The following is an 11,373-nucleotide window of genomic DNA, read 5'->3' as shown; positions in this document are numbered from 1 at the left end:
TGTGGTGTTGCCATGATACTGGAATTTCTGACTTCACTACAATACCTTCAAAAATATCAATGTTTTATACCATTTGAGATATGTGGGGAAAGAAATTGAAATCGAGGGCATACAAGATTTTTTTTTTTTTTTTTCAAAGATTAATATAACAAGGTTACAACATGACAACAGTGACTTTTCTTTTCTTGGTTAGTAGCAGAGAACAGCGCAATTATTGTAGTAAACATTAACAATAAGAGGGAGCAAGAAAGTGCGGCTGGTATCAGTGTATCAAAACTGGAAAATTAGTTTGAAAACTGTTTCAAATTTTCAGTCATTTTGTAGCGATAAATCAATATTTTTGACAACAGTACCACATTGATGACCAACAGTTAGAAACTTACTGATATTTACTTTTCTGTCATATATGAACAAAAATGCAGCAGATCCTTTGTTGGGATTATTTTGGGGGGTTTCTGGACACCTGCTCTAACCACTGAGCTACTTTTTGCTGAGAAGTGACTGAAACAATTAATCAGTTATCATAATAGTTCAGAAATAATTATCTGTCAATCAGGTAATTGATTAATTGACTGCAGCTCTAACTGAAGGCAAAAACATGATATAGTTGACAATGTGAGATATTGTTGCCCCTCAACACAATGCCCAAAGTGGAAAGTCCCATGTGGTCAGTGGCCTCATGTGTGAACAGACTAAGTGCAAGATAGAGAGAAACAAAGGAAAGAGGAAGAAATAAGAAGACGAGGGCGAGGTGGCGCATTGATAGATTGTATCGGAGTGTTTGCATCATACAAATGTGTCAACCTTCCTATCAGCTTGTCTTTACGTGGGTGTTGGTTTGTAATTATTTTTTACAGATAAACAGAAATTGCAAAAGACTTCCATGATGAGTTCTCTCTTCCCCTTTTGCCCTGTCTTGATTCACCCTACTCGTACTTAGACAGCACCACATAGCGTTTTCATCTCTGAACTGCACAACGTTATCACCACACATTTAAACATACAGGAATAAACAGGACTGTTGCTAACAAAAAAGGTCATGTCCTCTGTCATATTTCTGGAAATTGGGGGGTTTACATTCTGTTATTACACATGTATGTGTGTTGGCTCATGTTGGGTTTTTAAGGCTGATTCAAAATAATTCACTGTTTTTAGGCAAGAAAATAAAAATTAAAATTAAACTAATTTAGTATTCACCACAATGACATTACTTTGGACCAACATACAGTAGAAAGAGATATTTGGCCCTATTTAAACTATCTAGGCTACATGGTCTAAAGTTGCAAGTGCCTTTAGGGCATGTCCAACTCCAGTTTGCTATTTTAGGGTGCACAGATGGGCAGAAATACATTTGCTTCTTACACAGCGTGGGCGCTGGCTGTTAAAATGACTAAAACTGACAATGTACGCTTGGAGTAAGATAGGGCCCACAATGTACAGAAAATATAATTAAACAGTGAAAGGAAAAGATTAGACGTACAATATTGTGATTTCCTAAAATACTCAGAAAAACGTACAGGGTTCGGTTGGTGTCTTGTCAAAAATTCTTAGCCGCAGTATTGCTAAGATCCTGGCTACTGAAAACATGCATCACTGAAGCATCAAAACTGAAACTTTACAAACTGAGCAAGCACAATGAGTTTTCACAAATAAACCTTTTTCACAAAAGACACTTTTGACTTGTCACAGTCGGAAAATCATGTGTTAATGATAAAATTAATGATAGCTGATTTCTATTTAGCTGCTTCAGTTTCAGCGTCCTGGTACTGTACTGAAACACTTTAATAGACCACAGCTGTTATATATTATTAATGACACCAACAACAAAGTGTCTGCTGTGAAAAAGACCTGCTGAAATGGGTGCAGCAATATGACACATAAGCCCTTTTTACACAGAGAGCACACTAGGGCCGCTAACAAGTCCCTTCTTTATACCGCCTTTTTTTCTTTCTTTTTTTTCTCAGAACCAAACAGCAGCAGCATAATGTTGTTCCAGTGTATGATTTTAGACAGCATGCTGGCGAGACGGGCATGACATGTCACACAACTGCGACCCACCTCTTGTGTGACATATACGTGTCAGCAGTACTTTATAAACAATAGCAATTGTATTAACAAGGCACTAACAATCATTTGCCATCCCTGTTATATGGCGGTTGATCTCGTCCCCTGCATGGGTGGTAAGGAACTTCCTGGACCTCAGTGTTTTCCCAATTTGCATACATTTTCAGCTGCTGTTCTTTTTATTAGTTAGTTGCTAACTGCTAGCTACTATTTAAATCTCCTGGCAGTGGGTGTCATGCATAACACGTTGTCAAAATGTGATCCCATCCTGCTGGCTGTCCCGTTTATACAGAGGTTATTTTGGCACCGTTCCTACCTCTGATGCCAGCTAAAAGGCAAGACAACTCTGCCACCACCACCACCCTCATTCTGAGATTGTACCATTTTACACAGCACGGTGAGATGGAATAATGGTGTGAAATTCCTGCCTTGTAGAGGGAGTGTAAAAGGGTTTATACACAGTAATAATTTAGGAGCAGAGCCTTTATTAATCCCTGTGGGCATACATATGCAATTATTCAATTTTAGAATAAAATTGAGGTGCCCAAAAAATCATAATCATGAGTAATATATATTCATCAGTAACAAATGTCAGTTCCCCAATTTAATTTAAAGTGTTATTGAATAAAGAACTGCTTTAGGTGTTTGGTTTTGTTGAAGATGTTTTACAAGTCTGATTTGAAAGATTGTGAAACTGTTTCTACTCTGACAGTTGCGAAACTAACTGCATGATGCAATTATTTTCTCCTTAAATTCATGAGAAAAGCTCCATATTTGACCTTGTGACTCATAAAGCCTTGACATGAAATACTGGTAACTAGCGTGCAATAAAATTCAACTATGACTGCAATCTAATACCAAATTAGTCATCAGGTCAGTGAAACAATGACTGAGGAATGCCTCATATATTACATTCCTAAATGAGTGTAAACTAGTATTTCTAAATGGAAAGTTATTGTGTAACAGCAAAAAAAGCAGTTAAACTCTGACAATCATTTTAACAAGTTGATTATGAACACAAACTGGGCTGTTTTTGTGAAATTATAAATGAATTTATGCCTGTGTAACATGCATTAAGTTAATAAGATGAATTCAACCTATCATATCTTTTTTTAAGTTAAGGTGGTTCATACAAATATTTGCAAAAACATGGAGGCTAACAAAGAAAGATAGGGGAACAATACAGTATGCCATTGTAAATGTCCATGTTGTCTTATTCATTCATTCATTCATTCATTCATAATCTGGCCCTGTAATACTTCAAAATAATGTTCCAAATCAGTTGTAAACTGACAACATTCATAAATATAAAATTTACCTAAACATAGGAAGATTTATTTATTTATTCTTTTCTGTGAATAAATGAAATAACATTTCAACATTTAAAAGAAATTCTAAGATAAACAAAGGTCTTTGTCAAAAACAGATATCTCCATTTTGATTTATTTTCCTTAAAAAGTTTATTTTAATTATTTTTTTCTGGTCCCAGGAGTATCATTCAAACTGGTGTTGGTTTACTCATTGTAAAAATGGCTTTTGTTACAGTTAGTATTATTGTTCTTTGAAACTTGGTTTGTTGATTAATTGGGTTTATTAATTAAATTACAAATCTGGGTAAATATAAGACTTGTAAAAACCGTTTCCACCATCGATGTCATTCCATTATTTTTTTTTAAATAAACCGCGTTTCGTGTGTTCTCGCGAGATCTGGGCAACAGCGCCCCCTTGTTTATGTGTGGAAAAGCGACAGGAGGTATGAGGAATACTCCGCGGCTAACGATAGCAACGTGCACAAATAGGGATTTATTTCACTTTTGGTCTTCTCTGACACTCTGGAGGTCTACCAAAAGCTACAAGAGGACATAATTTAGGCTAAAGCCCTCGGTTATTCTGTTACACTCCAACCGAGGCGAGCAGCGAGAACGAGAGACCCCCGCTAATCCCGAGAAGAGGGGAAGCGGCCTGCTTTTGTAGCCGGCTTCCCGGTGCAGCTCAGACGGCGAGCACTGTCACCAGAGCCCGGTGCTTCCGCTGGTTTATTTTTCTTTACACCGACAAAAGCGCCGTTGGGTGGAAATTATTTTTGTTTTAATAACCACAACGTCTCCATCACCCATTTCCCTTCATATCGACGTGCTGCTGTCGGTATTTGTCGCCCAGGAGGAGCGTTTGAAGCCGGGGCGGCCTGTTTTGTTTTCGAGCCGCCTTGAATCTCCGCGAACAATAACACAACCATAACGAGCCTGCTGGGGCTGCATTGCCGAGCCAAATAGGAGACACGGCAGCCTCGGTGTGAGATAATAAATGCATTGTGTGACACCACTGCTGGACGGACGTGAAGACCCGGGACGAGCATGCATGTGGACTATGGAATTATCGGAGGGAAACCACTGCAAACCGGAGCACTTTGTCACGAAAGCCCCTGTTTGAATTTCGGAGCTGCTGCTGCTAGCTAACCAGCTGTAAGTAACGTTAAAAGGCCACTGACGGAGGAAAGAGCGCCACACGATGCTTTGTCTAATCATAACTCACGGATTGTATGGATTCACACAGAACCGACTTGGGTGAATATATATGCATGCACGGCCTGCTTGTCAATGCACTTGTAATATTCCCGATCAAACGCAGCAGTGCATTCAGAGCTGGGACATCACATTGAGGATGGATTGGATGTGACTTGGGATGACTAACCTTGATTGCTCCCTGCGCAGACTGCTATATATGTGGGATTTACCGACGGGGAACTGAAGCAGTTGTATCCACCTATGCTCTCCTCAAAGCCACCAGACTCCGTTGAAAAAAACAGTGATTTTACCGGACAGAACACAGGAGTTGCTGGTCTACCGCCGCCGCCATCGTTTAGTTTGTATGTGTTTTTGTGTGACTTTGGTGTTTTTACGTATTAATACATCTTAACGGACCGCACCGGACGGGAGCCCCGGGACAGGCAGCTGAGATGAACCCGGTGAATGCGACCTCTCTCTATGTGTCCGCGAGCCGTTCGGTGCTGCAGTGCGACCCCCGAGACCCCCGGGCCCTTGCAGAGCTCTGCAAGCTGCTGCCGTTTTTCCGTCAGTCCCTGTCCTGCTTGGTTTGCGGTAAGTGCGTGGATTTCATTTGTTTTTTTTATTATCTCAATGTGTATAGTGTATAAAGGGGTGTTTTTGGAGAGGTTGTCGGTAACGTGCGTTGTTGTCTGCTGTGCTCGCGAAGGGAGCGAACCTTTAAATAATGCTGCTTTCAGGTACAGTCGGAAATATCTCAACCCTCACTCGTAATAAATTATGAGCCAAGCAGTGGTGGGAAGGAAACAAGTCCTAAAATGCTGCACTTAGGTTCATTTTAAGGTACTTGTACTTATTTTAATATTGACATTTTCATAGGGATATATTGTACAGGTTATTTCTCATCACTCGTATGGTAAATCAGTCATAGGTACTGATTAATTTGCAAATTGATATTTATCATTATATATATATGATGTTGACCTTTTTCAATAAATCAAGAAAAGCTTTACTTTGGAAAATAAAGTTTTAAACATATAAACAGTTATTTAAGGAGGACCCCCCCCCCCCCCTTTTTGATTTGTGTTTTATTTATTTTAAATGTGTTTTGTGTCGAGTTGACACGTATGTATCACTTGGGTTTCTGTGTTGTTTGTTTGTTTGTTTTCTTCAAAATATAACGGAATAAGTTTAATAATGTAAAAAAAAAACAAAAAACAGCACAATTAAATAAAATCAGGCAAAGTACAGAGAATGAAATACTATAAAATACTTAATAATTAGAAAAAGACAATATATAAGAAATGGAAGTCAAATCAAGATAGGCTATGAGAAGTGAGTTTAAGTTATTCAAAATAAGATAGATTGTTAAAACAACAATCTAATACTTATTACAATGTAACTCATATGCAAGGGATAATTTACAAGGTAATAACTTTAGTAATAACTTTATTTTTATAGCATTTATCTTAACAGAGTTGCAAAGTGCATGAAAATAAAACAATAAAAAAAACAGTTGCGATGAATGTTATGCATCGATAATAATAAATAAACTGTGTGCATAATAAGTACTTTAACTTTTAATATTTACGTACATATAGCTATAAATATATACCTGTGTTTATAAGTAAAATATTTGGATATTTCTCCCACCACTGTGAAGTCTGAGAATCGTACCAGGTGTGTTTTGGAAATTCAACTGCGCTGTTTCCAACGCGCTATGAACGCATCATAATTCTCAGATACACCCATCATGACACACCCCCCTCTGTGTGCGATTTGGCAGCATCGGGGCGTTTCTCTGTTTATCGTGTTGAATAACAGTCCCTCCACATACTGGATATTATGCACCTAATCTCTTTCACACCCTCCTCATCCCCAAATATACATCAAAGTAAAATATATGCACAGAAATTTTAAAAACTGCAGTACTTAATATAATTTGTGCACAGCGTTAGATATCGGTGGCTTTAAATGTACAGGATAAAATAGGCTGCTAGTGTCAGTTGGAAAATAAATCTGACCTCTGATGCCTGGTTTTCACTGCTTATGCGTATGTAGCAACTCTTCCTTATACAAGGAATATCTCCTGAGGTAAAGGAGATATTTGTGTTGCTGCGATTTTATTGAGAAGAGCAGCTTTATTGCACTCCCAGATAACCTCCACCTCCACTGCATAAATAACAAATCAATATCAAGGCAGTCCATACATTGTGTTAAATATAGATTTTTCTGCCGCTACGTGGGATTTATCAGACAGGCAGTGCAGAGTGTGTAAGGTTGGTTGTTTCTCATGAATGGACCTTCATCTTTTTTTTCTCCTATCTGCAGCTGCACTCCCTAGTGACCAGCGTTGCTAAGGAAGCTCCTCTCAAAGAGGGGTTGTCATCCAGTCTGGCAGATTGCCAGGCACTGCTTAGGTTTACAAACAGTTTTAGGAAGCTATAAAAACACAGCAAAAGAGGAAGCAATCATTTGTAAATCCTAATTATTCTTTCACTACACTGACACTTTTCAAAGCCATGGCCATAATTTATCAGATCATCGGTTTGTTTGGACAGTTATGTGCCATATTTGTTGGTTAGATAAGAATTTTATTGCCATATTTATCATGTCAAGCTGTGTTGCTTTTTCTGGTGCCTGCGAAAGTCTGTGAATTAATCATCAGTGTGAGCTGTTCTGCACTGTTCCTGTGAAATGTGTAATGTATTAATGTCTTCTATATTTGCTCTTTCTATTATCTGTAGGTAACTTGCTGCAGGACCCCATCGCCCCCACCGACTCATCATGTCAGCATTATGTCTGTCGAGGCTGTAAGGGTCAGAGGATGCAGCTGAAGCCATCCTGTAGTTGGTGTAAGGACTATTCCCGCTTTGAGGAAAACAGGCAGCTCTCCTTGCTTGTCCACTGTTACAGGAAGCTCTGCCTCTACATTACCCAGTCGCCGCTCGCTCCACACATAGCCAGCGCAGCGAGCGACTCACCAGACCTCCAGGCCATCCTCAACGAGGGCCTCACTCTGGCTGAGAGCGAGCCAGAGGCGGAGGACATTTCAGATTCAGTCAGCCTGTCGCAGACGGCCTCCTCCTCCGATGTGGTCCAGCCTGTTGAAGCTCCACTTACAAAGGATCTCAAGGTGGAGGAACCGAGCCCTGTCAGCGTAAACGGGCTGCACGATTGTAACGGCCTGGTCAGTTCGGACACACTGCAACCCATCACCATAGAAACAAGTGGAGGTGTTGCAAAGCAGGAGAGCTTCTCAGAGGAGATCCCAGTGTGTGTGAGCGTCACAGGGACTGGGGAGGCGGGACTTTGTGACATCAGCACCTTTGGGGATGACCTGAAACATGGCGGGGGGTCGTTGTTGTTGAGTGTTGAGGAAGTGCTCAGGACTCTGGAGACAGACACTGACCCTGACCCCAACCCCCAGCCAGACTGCCCCCCCTCTGTACCTCAGTCCAGCCTCAACGGGCCTCACTGCCCTGGCCCTGACTCCTCCCGCCTCATCCCCTCCCTCACACGAGGGAACAGCCCTCGCCCACTCCAACCTCACCCGCAGCCTTCACTGCAACCTCCCCCTCAGCCCTCCACTGTCATCCCCTGTGTCCCCCCTCGGTACCACCGCAAACGCTCCCGCTCAGAAAGCGACAGTGAAAAGTTGCAGCCCCTTCCCATCTCCAGCCTCTTGCGAGGTCCTCCCCTCGGTGCCAACAGCTCCCCCCATCACCCTAACCCTGGTGCTACCACCAAACAGGAGCCCAAGTTCCCACAAGCCACGCCCCACCCACACCTGGCCCCGGTGCCTAACGGTGGCCCCCCCAAGGTGGGCAAGACTGTGCTCGTCCCCAACAAGGCGTTGAAAAAGACAGTGGAGCACCATGGGGGCCCCAAGAAGGCTTACACCAAGGCCAGGCAGGGGGCCCCCAAGCCCCGTGCACAACCCCGTGACAGAGTACCCCCACACCCCCATGCTCACCCCCTGACACACCCACCCAGCCCCTCGAAGCCACTGTATAAGAAGCCTGTGGAGAAGAAGGGCTGCAAGTGCGGCCGAGCCACACAGAACCCCTCGGTGTTGACCTGTAGGGGGCAGCGCTGCCCTTGCTACTCCAACCGCAAGGTGAGAACACGGCTGATGAAGCTCCAGGCCTCTTTTAATTACAGCACAAACCCCCACCCAATGTGCTGTGTGTCTGTTGCTGCTGCCACAGCCAAACCACTAATGTGTGGAAATGTATTTATCTAAATTGCTAAAATCATAAAACAAAATGAATTTCCACCTGGGGGCTCATTACATTTAAGTGACTGCTTGTCTTTGTTTACATTGTACTATAGTTTTATGGCTAATTTGTTTCTGTGGGAGTTATGCATGGGGAGGAAATATTGTTGACATAGTGATAAAGAGTTTTAGCTGTTAGGGAAGTTAGACGTCTACAGCAGTGGTTTCCAGACTGTTAAAACCACAGCAGCACTCTTTTACAGTGATTTTCTTTTCATGGCAACCTCCCACACACACAGCACACATGCAGTGTTTGCACCTAAAAATGACACCACGAATATCTGTTACAACAATTAATTTAACAGCTTACAAATCAAACTAACATACTATTTCTTAAATAAAAGCAAAATTAAGATATATGAGGATGTTCTAAGAATCCTGAGTAAATTATTTGTTTCTGAATTGTTTGAGCTAGACTACTTTGCTTTGCAGTTTTGTGAACAAATATTTGACTTAACAAAAAAAAAAACAGAACACACTGGTTAAAAGTTTTTGTTTTTCCTACAGAAGTTGGCAAATGTATTTTATGGTTGATGAAAAATTAGCAGCTGTATTGTGTTCATATCTAAAACTACAGAGGATAACAGGTAAATAGTGTGTGTCTTAGGATTTGAACCTTAAACCTTTCGTTTGACACTATGAACTCAAGGTCAGCTGACTCGCTTGTTCTGGAGCTTTCGACCACATCACAGAGTCCTCATCAGCACATGTAGTTTGCTCATTTGTCAGGGGACTGTAGATATGGAAGCTTAATTATGAACACCTCTTTTGTTTTATTCAGAAGGAGTGGGAGAAGTACAGCGATCTGGTACTTAAGTAAGAGTAGCAATATCGGAATGTAAAAATACTTTGTTACAAGTAAAAGTTATGTATTTAGATTTCTACTTAAGCGAAAGTCCAAAAGTATTGGCACAAGTACCTCAAAATTCAATTAAGGGGAGTACATGAGTAAGTATTTTAGTTACTTTTCCACCTTTGGTTTGACAGTTCATTCCTAATCTTTTAAACATCAATTTATGAAGTAGCCTTTCTGTTATGAGATAGTGAGTGTGTATACATCAACATGGACAACCTGTTTATGATCAGGTTTTTGGAGTATCCCGTTTGTGTTTGATCATGTAAACACCATATCTTGTTTTCAAAGACCATATCCAGTTTGTGAGAAACCCAAATATGCCACCTGGAGTTGTCCAAAAGAAACTAGAATACTGTTGCATGTATACACCTTACCCCACTTACTGAGCGTGGCCGACCACCTACTCAGGCGCGGCTTCAGTTAAGTCATGGAACAGTAACACAAACAGAGGCAGCAGCAAAAGCATCTCACTTCTACAGCGTTGAAGAAACAGTGTGTTTTTTTCTTCGGTAATGGAAGAGGCCGCGCGTCTTCATCCACTGCTCCCCTGTCCTATGCGGTGGATGATGGGCTGATACCTGTCGAAGAGGACAGTGTATAAAGAGTAGTGTAACATTAGCCTCTTTCAGGAATAGCATTAGCTCAGTACAAAGTGTGTGTGTGTGGTTGAGAGAGAACGGTGATAGGTGTTAAGAGCAGAGAAGAAATAAAGAGTTGAGTTGTCAAGTGGTTGCTATTTGTAAATATCACAGCGCCTGTGCAAATAGAGTGCAGAAATCCAAACCAGGTTGGTAGTTCTCTGTGCTCATGTAAACAGCGTAGCCTGAATATGATTATAACCAGGATAAGCCTCATAAACGTGTTATTGTGTCTATGTAAATGCACTCAGTCTTTGGATGATCTTTTATGTTGTTGTAATTATTAATTAGATCACAGTGTTATTAATTCTGATCGCTTTTCTAGGCGTGTTTGGACTGTATCTGCCGTGGCTGCCAGAACTCCTACATGGCCAATGGAGAGAAGAAGCTGGAGGCCTTCGCTGTGCCAGAGAAAGCTCTGGAACAGACTCGTCTTACGCTGGGCATCAACCTCACCAGTATCACCGCAGCAGCCCTCCGTAGCCCGGCCACCAGCTCACCCGGCAACACCCTTCTCAACGTCACCACGGCTACAGGGGCACCTGTCACGGCCACCTTCCTATCGGGGGCCGGGCACGACAACAGGGGCTTTGACGATTCACTGGAGATGCGGTTTGACTGCTGAGGTCTCGCCCCTCCTCCGGTCAGTCACATTCCCCGCCCCGCCAGCTGGGCGTTATCCATCTGGGCGTGCCAGGGACCTGCAGTGGCGGAGCCAGAACAAGGCAGCTATAGTGACAGGCGATAGTGAGGGTCACCAGCTGAAGCTGAGGAGTCGCCCTCTACCCATCGCCCGAAACTGCACCATGCTTGTGGTCTTGCATACAGATACAGTGTGAAGAAGAAAGAGGAGATGTAGCGTTACTGTATGTTCAGAGATTTCCTTTCAGTGCGGATAGTTTTTGTTTCCTTCTCTACTATGGGTAATGTGTAGAGCATGTTGTGTAGCAAAGTTGGGAGTGTTGACCGCGGTCGCACGCCGTGTGTGTGTGTGTGTGTGTGTGTGTGTGTGTGTGTGTGTGTGTGTGTGTG

The 11,373-nt window shown here is 42.1% G+C and overlaps 1 protein-coding gene across 1 annotated transcript; it reads left to right on the top strand.

The window, feature by feature from the left end:
- Positions 1 to 3,593: 3,593 nt before the first annotated feature.
- msl2b (MSL complex subunit 2b) lies at positions 3,594 to 11,367 on the top strand. Its single transcript, XM_050057155.1, has 3 exons — positions 3,594 to 5,162; positions 7,316 to 8,688; positions 10,667 to 11,367. Exons 1-3 carry the CDS (start codon positions 5,021 to 5,023, stop codon positions 10,964 to 10,966), a joined length of 1,815 nt encoding a protein of 604 aa, XP_049913112.1. The 5' UTR covers positions 3,594 to 5,020; the 3' UTR covers positions 10,967 to 11,367.
- The last annotated feature ends 6 nt before the right edge of the window (positions 11,368 to 11,373 follow it).

Source organism: Epinephelus moara, chromosome 11 (genome assembly GCF_006386435.1).
Source record: "Epinephelus moara isolate mb chromosome 11, YSFRI_EMoa_1.0, whole genome shotgun sequence".
Taxonomy (NCBI): Eukaryota; Metazoa; Chordata; class Actinopteri; order Perciformes; family Serranidae; genus Epinephelus; species Epinephelus moara.
The sequence above is the reverse complement of the archived record's forward strand: the minus strand, read 5'-3'. Positions and strand labels throughout refer to the sequence as shown.

What these genes read in the sequence shown, in the direction of transcription:
- msl2b (XM_050057155.1), top strand. Translation starts at nt 5,021, where the DNA reads ATGAACCCGGTGAATGCGACCTCTCTCTATGTGTCCGCGAGCCGTTCG. An exon ending in CCTGTCCTGCTTGGTTTGCG is followed by an intron (nt 5,163 to 7,315) that starts GTAAGTGCGTGG and finishes TATTATCTGTAG; the next exon opens with GTAACTTGCTGCAGGACCCC. An exon ending in CTTGCTACTCCAACCGCAAG is followed by an intron (nt 8,689 to 10,666) that starts GTGAGAACACGG and finishes TCGCTTTTCTAG; the next exon opens with GCGTGTTTGGACTGTATCTG.